The sequence below is a fragment of the Silurus meridionalis genome, chromosome 4 (genome assembly GCF_014805685.1).
Source record: "Silurus meridionalis isolate SWU-2019-XX chromosome 4, ASM1480568v1, whole genome shotgun sequence".
NCBI lineage: Eukaryota > Metazoa > Chordata > Actinopteri > Siluriformes > Siluridae > Silurus > Silurus meridionalis.
Genome location: NC_060887.1, coordinates 22924732 through 22950245, shown reverse-complemented (window position 1 = coordinate 22950245; position 25514 = coordinate 22924732). Strand labels below are relative to the sequence as shown.

The 25514-nt window shown below is 36.6% G+C and overlaps 3 protein-coding genes across 7 annotated transcripts; 2 read left to right on the top strand and 1 right to left on the bottom strand.

The window, feature by feature from the left end:
• The first annotated feature begins 27 nt into the window (after positions 1–27).
• Positions 28–2959, top strand: popdc3 (popeye domain containing 3). Its single transcript, XM_046847906.1, has 3 exons — positions 28–1562; positions 2147–2255; positions 2343–2959. Exons 1-3 carry the CDS (start codon positions 1054–1056, stop codon positions 2586–2588), a joined length of 864 nt encoding a protein of 287 aa, XP_046703862.1. The 5' UTR covers positions 28–1053; the 3' UTR covers positions 2589–2959.
• A 658-nt stretch (positions 2960–3617) lies between these two features.
• bves (blood vessel epicardial substance) lies at positions 3618–10465 on the top strand. Of its 4 annotated transcripts, none has more exons than XM_046848218.1 (8): positions 3618–3805; positions 4366–4560; positions 5656–5780; positions 6763–6950; positions 7038–7146; positions 7337–7504; positions 7602–7728; positions 8969–10465. In XM_046848218.1, the coding sequence occupies exons 2-8, from the start codon at positions 4389–4391 to the stop codon at positions 9079–9081; spliced, it is 1002 nt and encodes a 333-aa protein (XP_046704174.1). In that variant the 5' UTR covers positions 3618–3805; positions 4366–4388; the 3' UTR covers positions 9082–10465. The 4 variants fall into 4 exon arrangements, with proteins under 4 accessions (XP_046704174.1, XP_046704173.1, XP_046704176.1 ...); XM_046848217.1 differs by having other exon boundaries at positions 7602–7743; XM_046848220.1 differs by lacking the exon at positions 8969–10465 and adding an exon at positions 8063–8092.
• Positions 10466–12620: 2155 nt separating this feature from the next.
• Positions 12621–23941, bottom strand: LOC124385105 (protein lin-28 homolog B-like). 2 transcript variants are annotated; one of them, XM_046848221.1, is made up of 4 exons: positions 23005–23941; positions 22332–22513; positions 17717–17904; positions 12621–13607 (listed from the first exon to the last, which is right to left on the bottom strand). In XM_046848221.1, exons 1-4 carry the CDS (start codon positions 23012–23014, stop codon positions 13301–13303), a joined length of 687 nt encoding a protein of 228 aa, XP_046704177.1. In that variant the 5' UTR covers positions 23015–23941; the 3' UTR covers positions 12621–13300. The 2 variants fall into 2 exon arrangements, with proteins under 2 accessions (XP_046704177.1, XP_046704178.1); XM_046848222.1 differs by having other exon boundaries at positions 12621–13604; positions 23005–23940.
• Positions 23942–25514: the final 1573 nt, after the last annotated feature.

The window sequence follows — 25514 nt, the reverse complement described above, 5'->3', positions numbered from 1 at the left end:
CAGTAGATACTTCCACATTCACAAAACCAGTCCACCACACACCATTTTCTTTTGGAGGAAATGGAAGCAGGTCTATAATAGTTTGTGGGCTGCTGTGGCATTTTAATGCTACTTTATAGTAAGGATTACTCTCTAGAGATTTCCTATAGTAAGAATGTGAATATATATTTTTTGCAAGATTTAGGTCATGTTTTGGGCCTGGAGCAAATGCATGCCCCCAATCTCTCACTCAGGTGAGCTCAACCGAGACTCAACTAAAGTCACCTTCCTGTGTCAGGTAATCCGCAAGGAACTAGGGAAGCTATTTTAGTCTAAAAATGGTATTTCTTTGACACTGATTTATCTCCCAAACTCTGCTGAGCAAATGTCACTGGCACAAATGAAATGCTTCATGCCTTATTAATGCGAGAACTCCAAGCCATCCTAGCCCTTGGAGTCTGTCCATCCTGCATCCACACTTGCTGTGTGAACTTTTCATCTCGACGAAACAGAGCAGCAGACTATCTGTCTTTAACTTTCCCTTTTCTAACAGTGACTCTGGTACACAGTGATCACTTGTCGGACACCAGGACCTCGGAGACGAAATTACTAGTCTATTAAGTTACACGCTGTAGAGGCAGTCTATTTTAAAGCGGTGATTAAATAGAGCTTGAGACATGCTTTGACAGAATTCCGATCACTAGAGACTAGTTTTACATCATTTGCGTTTTTTTATGTTCAATAACATAATGTAGATTCGTCTGTTGGCCATGTCGGTATATATATTTAATAACCAGCTGCTCTAACATTTCCCAGTGGTTATTTGGGGGAAAGCATTTCTGTAAGCTCTCTATTTGAGATAACAAAAACTCTGATGACTATCCATCTCTCATGATTCGGTGAGAACAGATATTACAGTTGTTTTGCGTTTTGTTTGTTTGGTTATTTTTTAGGAATGAATCCAGTTTGATGTAGTAAACAATAACAGGGGTGGGAGTTATAATCTGTATATGGGACTAAACACCTGCTACTCTGTTTGGCACTGGATCTGGTTTACGGAACACTTTTCTGGAAATGGAACCTACATTTGTTTTGGAGCCGAATAACTTTTCTTTAAACGATGAGCCACTGGAACATCCGCTGTGCACAGAGTGGAGACGAGACCCAGAAGGATCAGTATTTCATCTCGCTAATATGCTCCTGGTCCTGGGCTTTATGGGCGGTAGTGGATTTTATGGCTTGATCTACATGTTTAGTTTTATGTCGCTCGGATTTTTGTGCTACTCCTTCTGGGCATGGTCCAATCCGTGCACCACGGACTCGTTTTCCTGGGCATTTGTCCTATTTGTCATTTCTGTTGCTCAAGTCGTCCATGTCGCCTACCGCCTGAGGAGTGTGACTTTTGAGAAGGACTTCCAGGATCTTTACGGCTGCATGTTCAAAAAGTTGGGAGTGTCTCTCAGTCACTTCGGCAAGATCGTCTCGTGTTGCGAGCAGGAAATCCTTACTATCGAAAAAGAGCACTGCTTTGCAGTCGAGGGCAAAACTCCAATCGATAAACTGTCGGTTCTTCTCTCCGGGAGGTAAATATTGACATCTATAAATCACTATTGTTATTGGATGACACTTATAGGCTTTGGAGACTTTTTGAAACATAGAACAGGACTTTATCTTTTTATTTTTTATCAGAACTTTTTGCACGTTCCTGGAGTGATACATCAATGGTGCATCTTCTGCGCCTTCATATCATTTACATGAGAAGGTGCATGTTGTGTATCTTTAATTCATTTGAAAGCTTGTAATATATTCATAGGTGGTCTATAATGTCTACTTATGAACCGTAAATCATATATGAAGGTAAAAAAAAGATCCTAAAGATACTTAATAATACAGTTTGGCACCGATTTCAATAAGAACCGTCATTCCTAGTATTCTGTAGTCTTCTTTAATAATATATATACTGGATAGATAGATAGATAGATAGATAGATAGATAGATAGATAGATAGATAGATAGATAGATAGATAGATAGATAGATAGATAGATAGATAGAATTTTTGGAAAAGTTGTTATATTTTTGTACAGTGCACATTTTAGTAGGAAGAAGTAGAGTAGGGAGAAGGGCACCAAATCTGGATTCAGTCCATGAGATTTTTTTTCTCAACAGAATCCGTGTTACAGTGAATGGTGAATTTCTACACTACATCTACCCTTTCCAGTTCTTGGATTCACCCGAGTGGGATTCGCTCAGACCGTCGGAGGAGGGAGTTTTCCAGGTTTGATGCAAATTGAAATATTAGGTTGGTTCGAGTTCTTGTCATGTTAAATCAGCTGAGTGTTGCTTCTTTCTGTTTTTTTTTTAGGTTACACTAAAAGCAGACGATCACTGCACATATGTGGCTTGGAGACGCAAGAAGTTATATCTGCTCTTTGCCAAACACCGCTATATCGCCAAGATCTTCGCGCTGGTGGTGCGCAATGACATCACCGACAAGCTGTACTCTCTGAACGACAGAGCGCTGGACGCACGCGGCTTCCGCTATGATCTGCGTTTACCAAGCTTCTGCCATACGCCCCAGGCACAGCTAGAAAAACCACACAACAGTTAAAAACAACGCACCTGGAATGTCCTCCCAGTTATTTAGTAAAAAAAAAAGTCTTAAAGAAATCACAAGGAGGTACAGGAGGGAGACACATTTCCTAAATATGCCTTCTTACCCGTTGCACCTTTTTACAACATAGTCCTCATGCTCAATGTCACATCATTTATGACTCAAGATGAATTTTGATGCAGTGGTGTTTGCATAATTTTATTTTAATTTTATTTTATTTTTGCAAAATTAGACTATGTGCGCTTGGTAACTCAAGGAAGGATTTTTGAGGAGCTGGTTGAATGTTCTCATTTGATAGTCTAAAAGACATTCATTTAATGCTTTTGTAGATCTGAATTCCAGAATAAAGCAAAGTTTGTAATCACCTTCTCCTGCTTGTGTACTGATTGATCGTAGTCAGAAAACTCTTCCTGGCAAACACATCATTTCCGGTTTGTTCTGTCGCTGACCGTGGTGCTGATTTTTATCGCACGTCAAACAGATTCATATGACACACCAGCACATATTCAATAATACCAAATCTATCCGAGCACCACAAATGGGTTTCTATAAGGGTTCTTTATTTCCTTTCTTATAACTTGAATTTGCAACATCTTTTTATTGGAGTACTCTCCAAAGGAGCTCTCAGAAATACAATGTAAAGTCCTCCCAAACCCCAACCTGGTTCACTATGGAACATCATAATACAATAGGAGTTTATTGAATGTAACATTTCAATAATTTCCACATACAAGCTGTAAAACCTAGTGAAAAGACTTCCCAGATGCCTGGAGCTAATTATAACTGCAAAAGAGGGAACTAAATTTGGAATGGGATGTTTAGAGTTGTGATGCTCAAGTATCCCCAGACGTTTGACCGTATCGTGTAACATAATCAGGACTCTAATCCTTTTGTCCAAACGCCGACATTAAGTGTGTAGTTTGCGTTTGATGAGCGCCTTCTACCGGTTTAGGTGTTCAGTGTACGTGCGCGTGCGCGAGGCGCAGCGATGCTAGTCGGTGTGTGAGCTTCTTGCCCATTTTAGTCGATGGTTGTCAGCAGGCTGGAATGCGCCACTCACACTGTGCAGTCCCCTGCTCTCCTGCACTAGCACACACACACACGCGCGCACACACACACACACACCTCGCTCATACCTCGATCATACCTCGCCTTCTTTCCCACTTCCAAAAGCAGCGAAATATTAAGATTATTTCCATCTGAGTGGGAAGACGGTAAGTGTTTAAAAGCTTTGCATTATATTTTGTACTTTTGACTGTTTGTTGTTTTTGCAACATGTGTATGGAAACGAAACTACACACTTTTGATCTGGTAAAATCTGACATTTTCTTCTTCTTGCTTAAGAACTTACGTCCTGTTCTTGTTTTTAGGTTAGTGTACAGATTGACATTTGTCCAAATGTTACGGAGTTTTAATTGTCTTAGGATACTCGTAACGTGAGCTTGGTTTCAGATTGAAGCACAAGCTCACTCATGGTTGTCCATTTTATAAGCTTTCTAAATTCATATAATTTTTAAACTAGGCACGTGGGTTTGTTGTGTATGTGAGCTTGAGCAATGTAAATCTATTACTACAATGCTCTTCATTGTAACGTCCATGCACTTTTATGGTGTGGAGTTTTATTTTATGTAGTGTAAGGGTTTATATATATATATATATATATATATATATATATATATATATATATATATATATATATATATATATATATATTCTACTTGTAGTCCTAAAGCAGTGCAGTTTTCCTACTTATTTTTCATATATTCTCCTCTAGCTTATTGCCTATTGCCTCTCAGAATGTCAGACTTAACCACGACTGTGATGCCAGAAAATGCCACATCTTGTCAGGATTGGGAGAAAGCTCATCACCTACTCTTCCATCTGGGCAACTTAAGTTTAGTTGTGGGCCTGCTCATTCCCACCACTGTGGGCCTGCACATGATCCTCCTCAGACTTCTACTGATGACAGGTCAGTTTTAGCGCACTCTACTGGCCATTACACACACACACACACACACACACACACACACACACACACACACACACACACACACACACACACACACACAAAACACACACCTTGCATGGTAATTTGTTGACATGTCCTTTCTGCAGTCTCACTAATGAAGTCTGTTTAGACATACATACAATGTGCTGTTAAAGTTATGTATATTGTGTTGGTCCCCCTTTTCCTGCCAAAGGAGTCCTGACCCATCAAGCATTAACAGCATTAACTTCTTCAGCAATTTAGGCCACAGGAGCTCGTCTGTTGGATCGGACCACATGGGCCAGCCTTCGCTCCCAAAATGCATTAGAGATCCTTTCCTGCCCATGACCCTGTCACCGGTTCACCACTGTTCCTACCTTGGAACACTTTTAATAAATTCTGACCACTGCATCCCACAAGATCCCACAAGAGCTGCAGTTTTGGAGATCCTCTGACCCAGTCGTCTAGACGTCACAATTTGGCTCTTGTTAAACTCGCTCAAATCCTTTTACTTGCCCATTTTTCCTGCTTCTAACACGTCAACTTTAAAGGCCTCATTCACTTGCTGCCTAATATATCCAACATACTAAGAGGTTCCATGATATAGAGATAATTACTGTTATTCACTTTACCGGTAATGTTATGCCTGGTCATGCCTGGTATTTTGTCCTATTGTTTAATCTGAAAAGAAAGAGAACAAGATAGCCTGTTGGGAGGAAATTATTTTTAAAACAATAACTTGTAAAGCAATGTACAGATAGTCTGGATAAATTGCAAATTACTAATAATACATACAAACCTTTGGAGGGCTGTCAATTCAATGATTTGCTCTTAAATTAAAGCTATATTACAGTATGTTACTGTTATTACTATATTACATAATGGAAATAAAAATAAAATAAATAACAAGCACTACTAATTAACACTTTATATTAATGCACTTTATATTAATGCAAATCTATATTTTGTGTGACCTGATGTGATTCTTATTTAAACACTTCAGAGATTGACAGAAATTAACATGCAGTATATTGCAAAAAGGTTTTTGTTCAACACCACACCTTTTCCTTCATACAGGTTGCTGCTTGTTTATTGCCTGGGCAACTCTCTACAGGTGCACCCTAGATGTGATGGTTTGGAATGCTGTGTTCCTTGTAGTCAACTTCATGCATTTCTTCTACTTGCTGTACAAACGCAGACCTGTGAGTACTGATTGCAGATTTACATTCTGTGATTAAAAAACACTCAGGCTCTTTATTTAGTATTTGGCTTTACAAAATGACTGAAGGTATATTTTACATTACAATTCATTCACATGCAAAGCTGTAGATGAAAGAATATCAATATCCAAATTAATTCCTGGCTGTTTCTCCGCCTCACTGGTTTACTAACCCACTGATCTTACATTCATCCCCCCACATTTTATACTGTAGGTGCATAAAGTCATGTTAACTGATAGGTTCTAAATGTCTAAGTACAATGTCTGCAAATTTCTCCTGTCTTTTGCCTCAAAGTCGATCATATTGTCAATATCTCAAGGATAATTGTGTGGACATTGGATCATATTGGGATAAAAGTAAATCTTTCTGTTTGATGACAATTTCTGAAGTTGATAAAAGAGAGAAATAATCTGTGATCCACAATCTAACGTCTTTATACAATCTTTATACAATGCATGTTTACTAGTCAAAATGACGGTATTGAGTGTTATTCAAAACAAAATTTGTTATTTTCTTAAATCTACATCCAGAGTTCTGTAAATTTGCACTTGTCAATTCAGAACAAGACAAGTTAATGCCTGTTGGAGCCTTATATCTGTGGCCTTTCACAGAATTTCAGCATTCTTGTGCTTTGCACTTTTAACTAAAATTTATCTTAGTGCATTCATTTGTGCTTAAAATAATGCTTAAAAAAACACATTAATGGATGTCTGTGGTGGTTCCATTTGTTAGAAGAAATCCATAATGCTTCTTCCAAAATAGGTTTTTTAGGATTCTTCTTGGCGATGCACCACACTGGGGCTAATTTTTGTGCTCTAAAACCAGGTCATGCCTCTGATATGTCATGCAGAACTCTTTGTCTATCACACCCCATTGCTCTGACATGATGCCTTTTTGCTTGTAATTTTCTGTAATAATCACTTCAGTCCAAAATTGTTATTTGTTATTTTTCTTTTATTCCTAGATTAAGATTGACCGGGAACTGAGATCAGTGTATAAGCGGATGTTTGAACCCCTGCATGTACGTGAAGCTTTGTTCCAGAGGCTCACTGGTCAGTTCTGCACCATCCAGACACTTAAGAAAGGCCAAGTGTATGCTGCCGAGGATAAAACCTCAGTGGATGAACGCCTTAGCATTCTACTCAAGGGAAAGTATGTGGCTCTAGAGAAAAATACACAAAAAAAACGAGAACTACACAAGATATTCTAACATTTTATAAGCCTGTGCTTTAATTACAGAATGAAGGTGTCATATCGTGGCCATTTTCTTCACAACATTTACACTAACGCCTTTATTGACTCACCTGAATTCAGATCAACTCAGCTAAACAAGGGAGAAAAGTTTCAGGTAATGTCCTCAAAACTAAAACTTGAATTTCTGTAAAAAAAAAAAATCCTAATTAAATATGGTTAAAAGCAATGCCTTCATCACAGGGTGTAGAGGAACAGGCTGCTCTTGTTCTGCAGATTTGCTGAATTTAGAACTAAGCAGAATGATGATGCAGAATGATAATAACGAGTATTTTTCTTACTGACAGGTGACAATCACAGCTGAGGAAACTTGTAAATACCTGTGCTGGTCAAGAGAGAGGCTGACCTACTTTCTGGAGTCTGATTCATTTCTGAATGAGGTGTTCAGGTACCTCATCGGCAAGGACATTACTAACAAGCTGTACTCCTTGAATGACCCCACTCTTAGTGACAAGGTAAGATGAACATGAAAGTGAAGATAAACTGGTGGTGCACATGATATGGATGCACATACTGATAGAAGTTAAGAAATACGATTTCACTGTTTCTTAGGCAGTAAAGAAGATGGAGAGGCAGCCAAGTCTGTGCTCCCAGCACTCCATGATGCAGATGAGAAACAGCATGGCTAGCACCAGTGACACAGATGATGTGCTGAATCAGATTCTGAGAGGCGGATCAGGTGGTTCATCAATTCGTAAGTCTTACCAGCTAACACCACCCGCTTATCAGCTAATCTTGCTACAACTCTAATCAGAATTTAATATATGTGTGTGCTCAATTGCCTTATAATGTGCCAATACCACATATGATACCTTCACCTGTCTCCTTCTCACTTTCCTATTCAAATACGAACCCAATTTCATTCTTATTTTCACCTACATAACCCAGTGAGTTCCAGGTCAAGCATGGTCCATTGCAATCACCTCAGTGTCTGGTGCTCTTCTCCTTCCATTTGGGTTCATGTTCTTTTGTCAGTGTTTCTCTGATATTATTTCCTCCTGTCCCTCCTTTAGCTCTGACCTCAGATCGCACCTGATGGGGCTGTAAGACCTTTTATTTTCTCTCACCATCATTTTCTCCCCCACCCTAAAATTACCCAGTTATCAGCTTAAATGTAACCAATTCCTAAACTGTAAACTCCTAACTACCTCCCAGTGTACTGAAAATATGCCAATTTGGTCATCTGTCATTGACCTCACCTCATTAACGTCATCACAAGCCCTGAACCTATAACTCAACTTATCATGGACCTTCTGCTACTAATACTTAGTTTATGAACTGTTCTTTTGATGAGTGTTGTACAAAAGTATTTTATCTAGTAACATATTTAAACTTAAACCATTTGTACTCGTATAAAAAAATGGACCAAGAACAAAATGGCAATTATCAAACTTTTAATGGTCTTAACACATTCCAGGCTGCAAAGAATGCTCCAAAATAATCTTCTGGGATGTTTTATTTCTCATAAAAGATTATTCCTTACTAGAGCCTGAGAACAAGTTTATAAATGGAATCGGGTTTAATAGCGTAAAAAGAAGGTCTACAGCATTTATTTAATTCTTGCTGATTTCCTGGCTATTAAAAGCTTAATATTTTGCCATTTTGGGCTTTGGACATTTTTTTTTTCTTTTTGCCCAGGAGTGTAGATGTTTTTGTTTGTAGTTACATACACATGTGTGTGGAATTCAGAATATTGAGTGTTACACAATATAGGTGAAATATAAAAGCTTGTTACACTGATACATACTGAATTTGTTATAATACAAATGAATTCAATTGTATGTGTGGTAAATAATCCAACTGTTTGATTTTAACCAGAATGTACACATTAAATATAGTTATGTTTTTTTTTTTTTTTTACGGACTTTACATTTGTATGAACTCTGTACTATATGTATTGACTCTGGGTGTCTTTTCAGAAAAAAATCCACTCGGCAAGGCGACCATGAAACCTATTGAAGAAGCCATTGAAGATGATGTTTTTGAAGTTGACTCAGCTAATGACTCCCAAGATGTCCCAGAACAGGTGTAGAATCAAATTGCAGATGACCTGCAGCCTCAAATTATATTTGGTGGACGGCTGTGTGTGAAAACAGTGCATGCTGTTATGCATCAGAAATTACATCTGGACTGGGATACTATCATATATGTTCTCTCTAAAATATACAGAATAGACAGTAGGTCCAAGCAGAGATTCATGTCATGAAACCACGTTGCATCATAGACTGGGCTGGCTCTGGAATGGCTTAACCAATTCATATTGTTTTTACTGAGAGCAAGAGGCACATTTAGCTTCTTTAAGTATACTGATATATATTATTATATTATATATAAATATATACATAATCCGTATTTGGAATATTATTTAGCGTATTATCACTTTGGTACATAATCTTTATTAGGAAATGTAAACACTGTTTAACCTTTTGTTTTTCCTTTGATTCATTTTACCTGTGGATTGTACATTAATTAAAGAAAAAACATACAACCAAAAACTAATAAAAAAAAAAAAAAAACAAATAAAAAAATCTACACCCTGAGCAGCATGCATAGTAAGTTTTATAATTAACACATGGCCTTTCGAGTTGTGCAACAGAAAAGTGTTTGAATCCCAAAACTTCCACAGGCATCTGCAGGCAGGAGTCAAGAGTGTCATGGACAGAATACCACGTTTCCCCTGTCAGCCACACTAATCACCAGCTAACCCTGGTACATTACACCCCCATGAAAAATGCACCCATTCTGGCAGTTTTGATTAATTTCAGTTTAATATATTCAAAGAAATAACAGAAATCTAAATATTATGATACTAAATTAGTTAAAGATTAAGACTTCCCTTTATAAGGGCCTCGAAGTAAAAACCTTGCAAATGATTGGTTAATGATGTGACTGCACATAAAATATCACAAACACACTTAAGTCACTTTATTATATTTAAAGTCTGGCACTATGACAAGACAAAGGATTCCTGAGAACTTCTGTGGTTTTTTTGCATTCAATCACAAGATAAAAAAAAAATACTATCACACTTTAAAAATGTAAGAAACCAAATGTACAGTTTAACTCTCTGGTTTGAAAAAGTACACAAGATTATTGAGTCACAACAATGTTAGCAATTTCTCCAATTCATTTAATCATTTTAACAACAACAAAAAAAATTTACAATAATTTGCTCGTTTAAACAGAAAAAAAAACCATATCAGTAGGTAAGTTTAAAAGAGAAGACTTTTAGATCTAAAACTGTCAAGAGAAAGAAAAAAAAAAAACTGTGGTTAGAAGGTGATTAGATTAGATTTTAGTTCGAATGGTTGAAATGTTTTGGACCAAAGACAAGCAGAAAGTGTGACAACAAAGGCCTAAGGTCAATTATGCATGTCATTGTGTGTGTGCTTGTGCTCAGAGGTTCATAAATTGGATTTGATGTCACTTAACTTTCTCTTCTTAGTTACAAATTGTCAAAGGCAACCTCTCCGGTGCTGTAATCCTACTTTTATAACAAAAAGATTGAGGTAGAAGTTACTGTAAAAAAAAATACAAAAAAATAAAATCACAACCACTACACTCAGAATACCCTCCATGACCACTAAGAGGCACTAAACGTTTCAAAACAGCAGGTACAGCACTAATTTGTTTTTGCAGACTTTACCCTAACACAGATTCCATCATTAGATATGTCAGTTCATTAAAGTCCAGCAAGTCATTGGTTTGTACCTCAGTAATACATTTAGTAGGTGTAAGAAAAAAAGGTAGCACTCAACAACTTTTGAGAAACAGCCCTGTCTCACAACCTCGTTCATCATACAGACGTTTTTACAGTTCAACGCATACAAAAAGTATGTTTAGGAATAAACTAGCTGTAAATTATAGTCATATGTTACATATTTGGTAAACATATCCCTGAGAGGAAGCTTCTCACTGAGAGGCTCATTGTTCAGTTAGTTCTGTGTAACAGTCAGGGATTCAGCTTGGCTTGTGGTGCCACATGTAACAAATTTAATATAGTTTTGCTCAGTCATAACTATAACACCAACATCTGTTAACTAGAAAAGAACTACATGTAAGATTGAATAAATACTTTTTAAACATAAAAAGCATTAGCGTACTTCACCCAAGACTGGCCAGGTGCTCGGCCATGGTAAAAAAAAAAAAAAAAAAAAATCCACCCATTTACAATGTCAAGAAAACACACAAATAGCCTTTCAGCACTACATGAATTGCAGACTAATCATGTAATATCTGGTTATGAGAAATCAGCTCTCAAGTTAACTGGAAACAGAAGCTCATTATTCAATCTAATTGCATTATTTAATCTTACATGTTGCTCATGGTAAAAAAAAAAAACAGCTACCTAAATTAACAAAGCAGAACATTTTTAGTTACTACCATGAATATAATGTATATAAGTGACATGACCTATATTTAAGAATAATAGTCAATCACATTAAGGTGTTAAAAAAAAAAATGCACATTGACTGTAACGCCTTTTTGCACCACACCCACTTATAACAGCTGGCTATAAAAATTCCTTCAAATAGACATTTCATATATGCACCTTTAATATAATGGAACTAAGACAGTTATGGATCTATTATGCTAATGCAGTTCATAGAAAGATTTATAGTAGTAAATCAGTCCAATTTGAAGAAAAAAAAGTACACAAAATCATTCTGGTCACTTCCACTTTCGCAAAGGTTTTGCGGTACGCATTTGCGTATATTTGAAGAATGATGTGGTAACTGCTTCTCTCTGAAATATGTTTCACATAAATGCCATTTGGCTGCACAAACTGCCTTAGACATCCATTATAAGGGAGTCTGGAACATTATTTCCTTGTATCATTAGGGCCAAACATTATGACATCTCAACTTGTCTATAAACCATTCATATGCTAAAAATGTAGTACATACTGTATATACTCCTGGAAAGAAGACCGGAAGAAGACTATACAAGTGATTTTCCCTTTTTAGTTTTTCCAGTTCACAGCAAATAAGCTTACAAGCAGCACACAAGCTCTCTGAAGTGTATTTTTTTTAGCTCTTGCTAATTTTCTGACCAATGATTTGTTTTTAAAACCATTAAAGTCACAATTTATAATTTTGTGCTTAGCCTTTTTTGCCCAGGGGTGTATATTTGTTTGGCAAATACTCCTTTCTAATGTTTAAACAAGATTCTTTTTCCTTAGGATTATATATGTTTGTATGTGTGTGTGTGTGTGTGTGTATATATATATATCACACACACACACACACACATAAGGACTCTTGTAATATCTAAGTGCTTCTTTAAGTCTGCTTGTCCACTATGAAGATTAAATAACGCTGCCATGATTGCCTTAGCTACTAGGTTTATATTATACCCTTCATTTCTGACTGCTACATTAACATAGCTAACAAGAGAACTGTTATTTCGCATAATACAATCTGATATTGTGTGCTTAAAACCCTGCACTGAATAACACTCACACTCACACACACACACACGCGCACACGCAGCTTTAAATGGTCTCGGCAAGACTATTTCTCACCAAACAGATATTGTCATAGTAACCATGGAGTCGACAGTAACAGCATCAAGAGGCAATGCATCTATTTGAGCTTCTTATCTAAACTTAGACAAAAACAGATTAATAACATAATGGTTACAATTTAAAACCTGATTTTAAACATGTAAACAATAAGGCAAAAAAATAAAAAATCTCTGTAGACATATCAGATTGCTATCACATTCATATTCATTAATCAGCTGGCAAAAGAGTGTTGTGGCTTTAGAGCAATGGAAAGGGGGAGTAAGCAGACTGATACAGGAAGCTTGTTTAAACCATTTTAAAAACAATACATAAAAGAGACTGCCAATCTCTTGTTTTCTTTGGCTCAGAATTGTACAGTGTGCCTACAGATGTCAAAAATCCCTGCAGCTGTTAAAAATGTGTTATACTGCATTCAAGTTAGATTACATAGTTAAGAACAAACAACTAAGCAATAAAATGAGTTAAATGCATTCTGGCTAGATGTGTATTGTGCATGAGGTATCAGTCTCTTAAAAGCACTGGAAAACCATTTGCCCTCTCTGAATCGCTCACAGTACAGATGAATAAAGAAAGCAGCACAAATTCCCTCTCTTCAGCAGATCCAGAGATGTCAACCTGGCCTTAGCTCATTGGTCTGAGGTAGGGTGAGTCCAGTGGAAAATTCTCATGGTGAGGAACTGGATAAAACCAGGCAGCCTGAAAGACTATTGCGCTGATGAAGGGATCATTTTTTCCTCTTTTTTCTTTGTGACGAGGCAGCTTTTGGTGTTGGCTCCTTGGGAGAGCTGGAGGCTTTGCTAAGGGCTGAACTGTCCTGAGTTGTGTAGGAGGCTCTTTGAGTGCTCAGGCTTTGGACAGAGCTCGAGCTGGATGGCTCTAGGCTGCATCTTCCCTGAGTGGCCGAGGGCGATTTATGAGGACAGTGTGCCACCATGTGGGAGGCACTCTGGCAGCAGTGGCACTTCTTAGGTTGAGGAGGAAGGCCACACTCTTTGGCATGATGGTCCAGACCACCACAGTTATAACAGCTGCTGGAAGAGACAATCTGAATCAGCAATCATATGCAATCAGAAAAGCCTAATATGGATTCTATATAGCAGCGGTCCTGTATTTTCTAAATATTATAATAAATGTGAATTTTGCGAGAATTCATTTTGCTAGCTTGGGGGTTTCAATTTAGCGGTAATGTATTATGTGTTACCGGCCAGAGCAGCCTCTTTTAGAAGGTAGCGGATGTAGGTAAGACATGTGACCGAGGCCAGCATCTTGACATGCATCAAGAATCAGTCATAGACAATTGTGGTGGAGAGAATCCGGTAATTTTCCAAAATAAAACATCATTCAGAATCAGATAATAAATAAAACAGAAAAATGTAAGTTATGTATTCTTTCCGGTACCAATTGACCCACAGACTGGTGCTGGTCTGCGGCCTGGGGGTTGGGGACCACTGATATATAGGATAGTCAAGTTCATATTGATTCCTAAAGACTACCTAGTGAAGACTGCAAATTAATTTGTGGTTTAATATGCATCAAGATAAAACCCTTTATTTATTTTTTGCAACCTCTTTAACCTGGACAGGAGCATGGTGGATACAAACAATGTGGGAATCCACCCTGTAAAGGACAGCAGTTTTGCATAGCAAATAATTCTACCGGCAGGTCTTTTGGAGGCGGGTGGAAAACCAGAGAACCCAGGAGAAATCTGCACAGTAGAAAAGCAACCATGCAAAACTCTGCAGAGCAACCTGAGCTCATGATTGAACAGGGAACTGTTGAGGGTAAGTGCAGTATCACTACCCACTGTAATACCATGCCTTTCTCAAGATAATATTTTTGCTTAATAATAAATTTGACCTATGTACCCTAATGTACATGTGTGTGTGCCATCAGGTATATCATTATGCCCACCTGCCCAATATTGTGATGGTCCCTCTTTTGCTGCCAAAACAGTCCTGACTTTAGCTATTTGAGCTGCAGGTGCTTGTCTGTTGGTTTGGACCAGACAGGCCAGCATTTGCTCCCCATGTGAAACATTAAACCTTGGCCACCAATGACCAGGTCACTGGCTCACCACTGTTCCTTACTTGGAGCACTTTTGATAGACACTGACCACTGCAGATCAGGACCATCCCACAATGGTGGCAGTTTTGGAGATGCTTTGACCCAGTCATTTAACCATCACAATTTGGCCCTGGTCAAACTCAAATCTTACGCTTGCACATTTTAGTTACTTCCAATATGAAATTTGAGTAAAGAAATGTTCACCTGCTGCCTAATAAATCCCACATACTAGCAGGTGCCATGATGAAGAGATAATCACTGTTATTCACTCACCTGTCATAGTGTTATAATGTCATAATGTTATGCCTGTTAAGTATTCACTATTGATTGCATATATACACTATTTATTGTATATAAATATCATGTAAGGCACAGGTTTCCAAACCATCCGTACAATACCACATGTCCTGAACATTTGAGTGTTTTGCCTGCTCAAACCAACTAATCAAGATCAACTAATGGGATAATAAGCAATTCTTCTTGAGATCTAACAGACAAACATATCAAAGATCAACTTATGTTATAATAAGCAATCCTTCTGGGAAGACTGGGGGAATCAAGCATTTTGTCCTTGATTTCAGAAACCAACATAGCTCAAGCTCTGCTACTGTATTCACGCCAAACATGACTTGCTATTTCATTTAAAGGTAAAGATACTTAAATGCGGCAAATCTTTTGGAAGGTGATCACTTCAGTGCTCGATTTTTAAATTTACTGAGAGATATAATTATAAACAACGTTGTAGCAGAATCAAGATTAGTCAGTAGTTTTTTATTCCTATAACTGTCCTAATGGTGAGCTCTTGCATAAGATGGAGTGTATGAGACAATTACATTGCAATAACGTCCAAATGAACATATACAACATATTTTATATAATCCATACACAGATATGTGCAGTACAATAGTAATTGGAGATTTGGATTTTGCCTCTGTACACCACCACAACATATTTTAAATGAAGTTATTGTGTATCATTTTGGAATTGCAGTCATTTATTCACACAAACCATCTATTTTCACAAGCTTAAAAGCAATTGAACAAATTAACAATTTCAAATGTAAGGGTTTTTGTTAATACTTGGAAACAAATCTTTTGCGTTCAATAAATGCTTGTAGTCTGGAAGGTATAGACATAAACAAATACTAATTTTCCTCCCTAGAGATGCTTAGCCAAGCTTCTATTGCAGCATCAGTTGCTGTTTGTGGGACTTCCTGCCTTCAGTTTTGTCTTCAATAAGTTAAGGTTTGCTTAAATTGGGTCTGAGGTGACTGACATTTATAAACAATACTTTTTAATTTTTTGATTTTAGAAGTTTCTTGTGATGCAGGTGATAATTCGTCTGTACTCTGAAGTGCCGTCCTATTAGTTTAGCAGAAATCACAGCTCAATACATTTCAGAATTCATCCTGCTACTTCTATCATCAGCCACTCAATAAACACCAATGAACCAGTTTCACTGGCAGCCAAAAATGCTTATGCCAAAACACTTCTTTCATGGTTGACAGATGATTTGGTATACTTTTGGATCTTGAGCTTTTGATTTCCTACCTATAATTGCAGTACAAGATAATCTTGTAGTTAATCTTGACAGTTTGTCCAAGGTATCATATTCCAGAACTTTGTTTATGTTTTCTAGCTAAATCTAATCTGGCCATTCTTTTCTTGAGCATTACCAGTGGTTTTAGGTAAACCCCTGTAATTACATTCATGAAGGTGTCTCTTTGACAATGATACACTTACCTTATTCAGTGTGTTCTTTGCTTGGCTAGATGTGGTAATGAGGCTTTATTTTCTGTTATCACCTGCTTTATTTTTAATCTTGTCTTCCATCTTTGACACCTTTGGGTATTGTTGAGCTTGCCAGTGCATTCCTCTTTGCTCCTTTTTGATTATTTCAACCTAAAATTGGCCTCCTTCACTTGAATTGAAACCCATTTGGACCGCATGTTGCGAGTTCCCATGAACTTGGAATCAACCTCAGCACTTTTATCTCTTTAATCTGTCATAAAAAAAAGGAGTAAACAGGCCGTACCTGGCTATTCACCTGCTTATCAGCTGTGTGTCCAATTACTATTAGCAGGTGGCAATTCCTACATGATCAATGCTATATTATTATTAAAGCACTTAAAGCTAAAAGTCCAAAATGCACTATTATCTTGATTGTTTCATTTCAAATTTATTTTGATGGTATACAGTGGCAAAATGGCAAAAATTGCTTAACACTTAAATACTTAAATATTTATGGACTTGATTGTATGTTTAGATATGTGGGTGATACAACATTAAGTACAGATGATAAAGATTCTGTCTCTTCAATCACCACACTGCCATGGAAATATGTTATAAGGAATTACCTCACAGAATGTGCCACGTTATGTAAGGGGTATTATTTAAAAATGAATAATACCATGTGACACAGCACAGTCAGTAATCTTGAATTAATTGAGAGATTACAATTACGAAAAAAGCTAACTGTTCCAGAGCATGATGACTGATTTAAAAGCATTAAACACATCTAAAGAATATTTCCCTGACTTCTAAAAAATAAATAAATAAATAAAATAAAATAAAAAATGAATGATATCGGGGCCTTCATAATGCAGGATTATGTGGTGATTGATCACTATTACAAGTCAAAATATCAAAATCTTACTTACGTGTTAAGTTCTTAGGATGTCACACAGTTTGTCCCCCCCCCCCCAAAGTGATGCTTTACCAAAACCCAAGCAGAAATAGCAGCAATTTAGCAGGGAAAAGAAGTTCAAGCACACAAATGTGATAAAACCATGGCAACAAGCAGACTCAGAGCACAGAGCAACCTCTCTTTAGAAGAATGGAATCGAACAAACTATCTCTGCTACCACAGCTTGAAATACAGCACTGTATTGACAGGGCCTTCTTTTTAACATAAGAAATATGAGAGCTCGACTGTACCACTCATTAAACATTTTAGCTGAAACCGATTAGTCCTCACAATCCAATCCATGTCAACAAATCCTTACATAATTCCCTTCAATGTGGACTGTATGTTGTAGGAAGTGCTCTGAAACACTGCTATTCACTCACTCACTCACCGGTCTCCCTTTGGCTTTCGTTTTTGCTGCACGTTTTTCCCTTTGGGTCTTTTCTCACTGCCGATGCAATGCACTCCTCCGGGCCCGGTCACCCTCACACACTCCAGGCCTTTGGAGGACTTCTTGAACGTGAACTCAACATCCTCACCTTCCTTCAGACTCCGAAACCCCTCCATGTGCAGCTTACTCTAAGAGAGCAGAAAGGAACAATGTTGACAATTACAGGAAGACAACCAGACAATTTCACAGCCCCTGATAAATGATTATAGATCAAATATTTGGTTGGTGGAAGGGAATAAAAATAGTAAAGAAAAACAAAAGCAATACTAAATTACATTCACATATACAGCACCCAAAAACATCCCATTAGTAAACAGGTAGGCATGCACAGTATTCTGCCATATGGCCATGACAAAGAATAAAAGAAACATAAAGAATAAAAAGAAACATTTCCCGTGTGCCAGACTGAATATTAAATGTCCTTATAATTACTACTAAGAAGGAATAACTAATAAATATTCCTAGACCGCAACATTAATTTTATATACACTATATTCATTGTTTAAAATAAAAAAACTACCTGTATGTTAATGATAAACCACAGTACAACATTCTCAGAGAGGGTTAATAAAACTGAAGAAATTTTTACACAATTCATTTAATTCAAATTACTTTAATACATTTATTAAGACAAAGAGAAATACATTTTAACTAAGATGATTTTGAATTGAATTGTTGTTCTTGACTTACAAATCGGTTTTGTGAATTTCTAAAAAATGTAATCTTTAAATTAATGCAGATTAAATAGTATTGCTTGATAAAATAATGATTATGATAAGGCAATCAATGGCATGGCAGTGAGATAATCTTATTGTATAAATAATACATTACTGAATTGCACTTCATTAATAAGTATTACAAAATAATAAATCTCTAAAATAATCATCTTTAACTTAATCAACATATTAGCTTTTGTTTTAGAACAAATTGTTTTAATTATTTCAAATCAATTTAAAAAGCATTTAAAAATCTAATGTTTAACATTGTTTTATCTGGTATGTTTAAAGTAAGTTGTTCAGTATGATTTATTCAAATTATAATCAAGAAAATTAATCACAATTATACACACCTATAGCATCATCATTTCAACTTCAATACAATTATTAAATTAGTAAAGTAATGAAACCTAAATGTATTCTTTAAATATCCTTTGCAGAAAGATTAAAATTATTTAATGACTTAATATATACATTTATTTAAAATTATTACCTATTATTAACATATCTATAAATTAATTGCAATTCATCATGAGAGAATTTTCATTTACAAAAACAAGGAACAATTCTTTATTTTCTTTTTAATTCTAGTCACTATCAATAAAACATACTTTGGAAAAAAAACTATTTTTTTAAGGAAATTGTTATTTGTAGAAAAATACAATTGTAACGAAAAACTTATTTGTATCATTTCAGTTATCGTTTGTATGCTTTTAATTTATTCAACACAAAGAAAAATCATTGATGAACAGAAAGAATTTTAAAACTTCCAATCTTCAAAATGTTAAGAAGTTCAAATGATGCATTATGAAGAACATCCATAACAGATCATAATCTATAAATGCATGTTTGCTTGCAGCCATCTTGGCTGTTTGAGTTAAAATATGGTTAAGCGAAGAAAAAAAACAAGGCAATAGCTATATGCAAGACCTGCATCGATGAGCACTAAAACCTTTTGAAGCATATAACTACATTGCCTATTTAACTAAACAACTGAACTGGTGAAATGCCACAGTGTGTTATCAATAAGACTAAAAGAGAAAAGAGAAAAGAGCCCCAGGAAGTACAAAAGAAATACATAAATAAAAAGAAATATGGCTTTAAAAGGCAAAAACACCCAGATTGTTATCGTTTCACATTAATTATCAGTGGCATTCCACAGCAGTGTTTCTGGAGCAGAGAAAAATAATGACAACATAAGATTACAAACTGTTTCTGGCAACCATGAGAGGCCACTCACTCAGAGGCATTTCTGCCCCTCCCAGTAGAGATCAAGCATGTATGGACGACTCACAAGAGGAAGTCACGTGAACAGAAGCTACCTTTTTTCATCCTTTCTTCTTCTTTTTTTTGGAAGGAACAGAGAGAAAAAAGTCCACGAGTAAGAGAAACAAAGCCTGGTATTAGCTGAGAAGGGTGGGGCCTACATGCCAAATGGTAAAATGGGCTGTTGTTTAATCTTACCAGGGGCCCACACAGTCTTCTCAACACACTTACAAAATCTAACCATCTCTGTAGAACACAAGCATGTGAGAAATGTCTACCGTCAACCAGCTGAATCCCTTATAGAACTTGAAAGTTAAATCTAAAAAGCAAGCTGAAAATCATTTTTTAACACTGGGTTTCTCCCCTCATAGTTTCACCTCAGAGAAAAACACATGTAAAGAAACCCTTCCCCCACACTCATATACCAAGACTGAGCACAATAAGCAGACATTTCAGTGCTGCCTGGACATTTTTTTCCCTGGTTAAAGACGTTACAGAACGGATACTGTTTCAACATTTCAACAATTAAAATGTCCGCCATCTTAAATGCAGGTGTAACTCCAAACACGGTACAGAGATCAAATAAGCTACTGAACACACAACACACTCGCAACAGTATGACTGCAAAAGTGACAACAACAAAATAAATATATTACTCATTCTCGCACACGAGACATGATATAAGATCAGGATAAAGATGGAGGAATATGCCAAGAAAAAAAAAAAAAAAAAAGACACGTGCAAAGAGATTCAGGAGTCAAATGCTGCCCCTATTAAGATGATCAGAGAAAAACCTTGTGCTTAGTATATTCACCAAACTAAAAGCAAGAGATGTTTATTTTTTAATATTTGATTGTCCCTCCCGCCCCCCAACAATCTTAATGCTAATAGGTCTTTCACCAAATTTGACAATCCAATAATATACATATTAATTAGAGCAGTATAGCATTCACTGTCTGATGTATTACGCTCGCATAACATAATCCTAAAACAATTACTATGGTAGTATAGCAATAATATGCAAATGATGATAACAACATATCCTCATTATGCAATATTAGCATCATAAAAACCTGTTAATGCTTTAGATCAATGTCCTTATCGTCCATAGATCTTCCTCGTATGCGTTTGGCAACTATGGGATCTCAAGCTTTTAGTTAAACGGCCCTGTACCTGTGGAATTGACTTCCTCTTGATATCCACAACAGCAACTCTGTCTTTTTTTTTAAATCTCGTTTGAAAACACAACTTTCTAAAAGGGCATATTATTAACATTGTATTTGTACGTCTTTTTTTGGTTGTTTTAAAATGTTTTTTTTTTTTTTAATGTAAGGGTGTGTCATGTTAGGCACCTATAAATAAAATGCATTATAATTGTTTTTATAGTTAGAATATAATTGATTGAATGTATGCTCTACCACTATAACAAAAAACGTTACAGATTTTGGTTAGAATAGCAAGAACTTTTTATGCACATCTTTATGCTCACAGTATCACCTGCAGAGTTTATTTAATATAAGATATACTATGGCGTTATCCATTAAAGCATTATCTTTAACGATGTATAGTGTGTTGTGTAAACAGTATTGTGCAATCTTTACAGGCTTATTGCGTTATTATACTGTAGTCTTTACGATAGCTTTAAGAGGTAGGATTTTATTATTATTTTTTTACATATCTATACACTTGGAAAACAAAAGACATACTATCCAAACTGAAATGCAACTCTTTTTTTTTTTTTTATATTGTAATACATGAATATATTAGCAAAGGCGGGTTTTTAGAGACGTATCATCTCTAAAATGTAGAAAATTTATCCCCTGTCTGTATGACAAAATGCATAATCATGATCAAGTGTTGGGCATTGACGTAATATAGAAATGATATTATGTTATACGGTTTTGAAACCCCTTTTCATAGAATCAGTGCAAATAAATATGACAAAATAACAAAACATTTGTATCCATATGCAGTTTTAATCAGGAATAAATTGTCTTTATATATAAACCAGGATGAGTAATACTGTTATGATTATGAATGACGTGGTGAAAAGCCATGTCCAATGTACAATCCATAAACCTGGCTATTTTTAATCCTGGAAACAATTACAATAAGATCAGAGTATATGTCTCAGCTATGCCAATAAAATAAAGTGTGAAATATGAATGGTGAAGGTTAAATACAAAACGCAGAAAGAAGGCTGTATGTTGTGAAAGCATGGTGTGTCCAGTTTTAAACCAGCGTGGTGTTTGGTAGTCAAACGTTTACAATAGTTGTGTGGAAAAGAATTAAATGGACTTGTAAGCACCCAAATAAACATGATTCTGAAGTGTAAACAATGAGGCCTACGCTAACAGGAGCCTGATCCTGTGACCCCAGGAGTAATCTTTCGTTGGCAAAACGCAGGGCATAGAGATGTGAAGCAGCGTGAGTGGAAATGTGGCTTTCTGTGAAAGAGGGCCTTCGATGGTGAGGATTGAAACTGGCCTAGGCCTGGAGCACAGACTTTACGAGCAATATCGACTCCATCAAGTTCGTGTTTTTGATTTCTTTTCGGACGAAGGTGGACTTACTTGGTGAACAAATACGTCCAATGGAGGATCAAGAGGAGTTCCTCCGCGATTTGTCATCGATATGAATCCGAAGCCCATTCGTACATTAAACCACTTACAGTGGCCTGTGCCGTGCATGGGCGAGGATCCAGTACCTTCCTGCGACTCGGGGCGAAGACTCCCTCCACCATTCCCCACTCCTCCTGACAGGGTAAACAAGACACATGGTTAGCCTGGGCTACATCACCAGGGAGCCTAAGATCTCTCTCTCTCTCTCTCTCTCTCTCTCTTTCTCTCTCTCTCAGGATGGATTGAGATTACAGAACTGTGCTTTCTTTGTGATTTTGTGATCTTTGCCTAATAATTTCAGTGCGTGTATTTTGGTACTCTTTAGGATCGGTGTATATGGAGTCAACAACATTACAACACCAGGGCTTTACTACTGTAGTGTACATCGACAAAACAGGTGTACTTCTCTTCCTAAATGCCGATCTAAAATGTTGCCCACGATCATAGTTTGCGTGCTTGTATCCCCAGGGAATAATCACAGGATGCAAGGCATCACTCTAGTGAACTAGCCACAACACAAGAGAGAGGGATAGATGCAGGAGAGAGAGAGAGAGAGAGAGAGAGAGAGCAGTGGCGCGGACACGCGCTGTGCAGCAAAAGCTACGCTGCTACAACCATAGGATACCTTCGGCCATGTTTCCTTTGGCTCCCTTGCTCCAAACTTCGGAGAGTGTAAATCCTTCTGTGGAAAATATTTGGTCCTCGTCATAAATGAAACACAATGCTTTACACAAACCATAATGTAGCCTGCATGATCTAGCGCGCACTCCAATACGCTCACGCACGCGCGCGCGCTCACATTTATATACACACACGCAAACACGCACACAGACGCTTTTCTCTTTTGCATCTAGTGCACCCCTTTTTTTTTTTTTTTTTTTTTTGCTTGCTCCTTCTCGTTAGCCCCGCCCACCTTTGGTCACATGCTCCTGGCCACCAATGACAGCCGAGTGATTGTCTTCGAATTCAGGTTTGGGGCGGGGCCTAGTGAGAGCCGGCAGCCAATCGTCGTTGAGTGCACACATTCCCGGAGAATCCTCAGTGAAGAAAACATTAATTTTTTTCCCCCTGCGTTTTCACTCCACGTGAAACGGTATTCTTGGACCGAAGTCGATCTCACAACTAGGTGATTGTTAGCGTTATTAAAATATCCTGTAGGGTTATTTAAAGAGCACTAAAAAGTAAGGATTATCATTTAGATTTGTATGATCTTTAATATCTATATTAATTTAACTATTGTATCAGAACCGTTATTTTACTGCAAACTTGCTTAATTAAAAAAGTGTATTATATTGCATGTATAAATATACATTCTCGCAGGTATTAGGGTAAGTATAATAATATTTCTTACTGTTGTATGTGTTTCTGCAAATGTGTTATTAATACAGATTATAGTTAACTGAGATCGAGTTAAAGGTAACAAACCTATGCATGTTGACAGTAGGAACTTCCAGCAGATAACAGGAACAGAGCTTATTTTACAAATCCCAGGCTGGAATAGTCTCAGATCAGCAACATGTTTCTCACATTAACAACTACACCAACATCAATTTAACAAACATGCAGTCTACTAACTGTAACATGAGACCGACTAAATGTTTAATCTGTCGTAAAATATAATTCTGTTTTTATATGAGTGAATTATAACTTGTGTTTTTTTTATTACACATTAATTCACTGAAAGTTTATATGTTAAAGTGAATTAAGTAAAATATAATGTTTTTGACAGATTGTTTGATTTGATGTGTTAAAAAGTGATTTTATATTTGTATAGATGGGTATCTATCTATCTATCTATCTATCTATCTATCTATCTATCTATCTATCTATCTATCTATCTATCTATCTATCTATCTATCTATCTATGATCAAAATGGGATCATTAGAAAGATTTCTCTGCTCAGGGAAAAGGTTTACGTGTTGATTGTCTGTCTGCACAATTAAATTACAGATCCGGTCTGTAAAATAAAGCATTCCACAGTTTCAGACGAAAAAAAAAGCCTAAATTGGGTACAGACAAATACCATAATTAGAGTAATAACTATATGTCCAACAACAATTACTACACTGCGGTTTTACTGACTGAAGGTAAATGTTTCTTAACAAGGCGACTCCTTACTTTTTTAAGGTTAAAGCACGGTTTCCTTTGTTATCGGAAACGCATTGACTTTGTGTGTGTGTGTGTGTGTGTGTGTGTGTGTGTGTGTGTGTGTGTGTGTGTGTGTTACCCACTGATTCACCGATGCGGACGCTAAAACACACGGTGGGGGTTGGAAAGCTCTGCATAGCATACATGTTTCTCTCTCTCTCTCTCTCTCTCTCTCTCTCTCTCTCTCTCTCTCTCTTCTTTCACTAACATGAAACACATTTTGCCACCGATAAATGAGTGTTTAAATGTCCGTGGCGTTTTTTTAAATAAAGTTTATATATCTATTAAATATATTACCCTTGTAATATTCCCCTAGCCAGTTAATCATAGTGTGAATAGGATTTATTGATGCACTGCAGTCAAATCGACTACATTAATAATATATAGAGACAGCTTGTTTCTGGTTTAAAAAAAAAAACATTATTTATAAACCAATAGGCTTCAGGTTAGTCGTCTACAAAACGAGGGCATATTTCGTTTTACAAAATTTCCAACATTGCATTAAAAGAACATGCATAAAATACAAAAATAAATGTTGGCTGAGCTTAAAATTGCCAGAACTTCAGCATGGGGAAAAAAAGCCATTGAACCCTATAATACTTTCTTATCAGACAGTTTCATGTAGAAGCGCTTCAGTAAGGTAAAGAACTCTTACATTACTCAACTTAATTTGTTATTACTTAACAAATTACTTTATTCATTGTATATTCCCAGTACAATAAGTAGCACAAATCATAGTACAGAGGATGTATTAATACATTTTTATTCAATAACGGTTTGTGATATTTCCGATGATGTCGAGGGTCTTGTAAACTTTTGTGGATTTTTCACATCATTTATTGTAATATGAAATAGTTCATTATTTAGGGTGAGCGCCCCCTCGTTACTGTCTTAGGGAACTGCACATAGTGGGGGATGGGAAGGGTTAAATCAGACTGACGCCGACCCTTTTTTTCGCAGTCAAACTTAAAAAAAGAAGCATAAAA

Bases quoted from the DNA above. Each gene is read 5' to 3' on its own strand.
- bves (XM_046848217.1), top strand. From the start codon at position 4,389: ATGTCAGACTTAACCACGACTGTGATGCCAGAAAATGCCACATCTTGT. The intron at 7,147-7,336 runs GTAATGTCCTCA...TCTTACTGACAG, and splicing joins ACAAGGGAGAAAAGTTTCAG to GTGACAATCACAGCTGAGGA. The intron at 7,505-7,601 runs GTAAGATGAACA...ACTGTTTCTTAG, and splicing joins ACCCCACTCTTAGTGACAAG to GCAGTAAAGAAGATGGAGAG.
- LOC124385105 (XM_046848221.1), bottom strand. The intron at 17,905-22,331 runs GTAAGTCCACCT...CTGCTCTCTTAG, and splicing joins TGGACGTATTTGTTCACCAA to AGTAAGCTGCACATGGAGGG. The intron at 13,608-17,716 runs GTGAGTGAGTGA...TGTCTCTTCCAG, and splicing joins CGAAAGCCAAAGGGAGACCG to CAGCTGTTATAACTGTGGTG.
- popdc3 (XM_046847906.1), top strand. From the start codon at position 1,054: ATGGAACCTACATTTGTTTTGGAGCCGAATAACTTTTCTTTAAACGAT. The intron at 1,563-2,146 runs GTAAATATTGAC...TTTTCTCAACAG, and splicing joins TCGGTTCTTCTCTCCGGGAG to AATCCGTGTTACAGTGAATG. The intron at 2,256-2,342 runs GTTTGATGCAAA...TTTTTTTTTTAG, and splicing joins CGGAGGAGGGAGTTTTCCAG to GTTACACTAAAAGCAGACGA.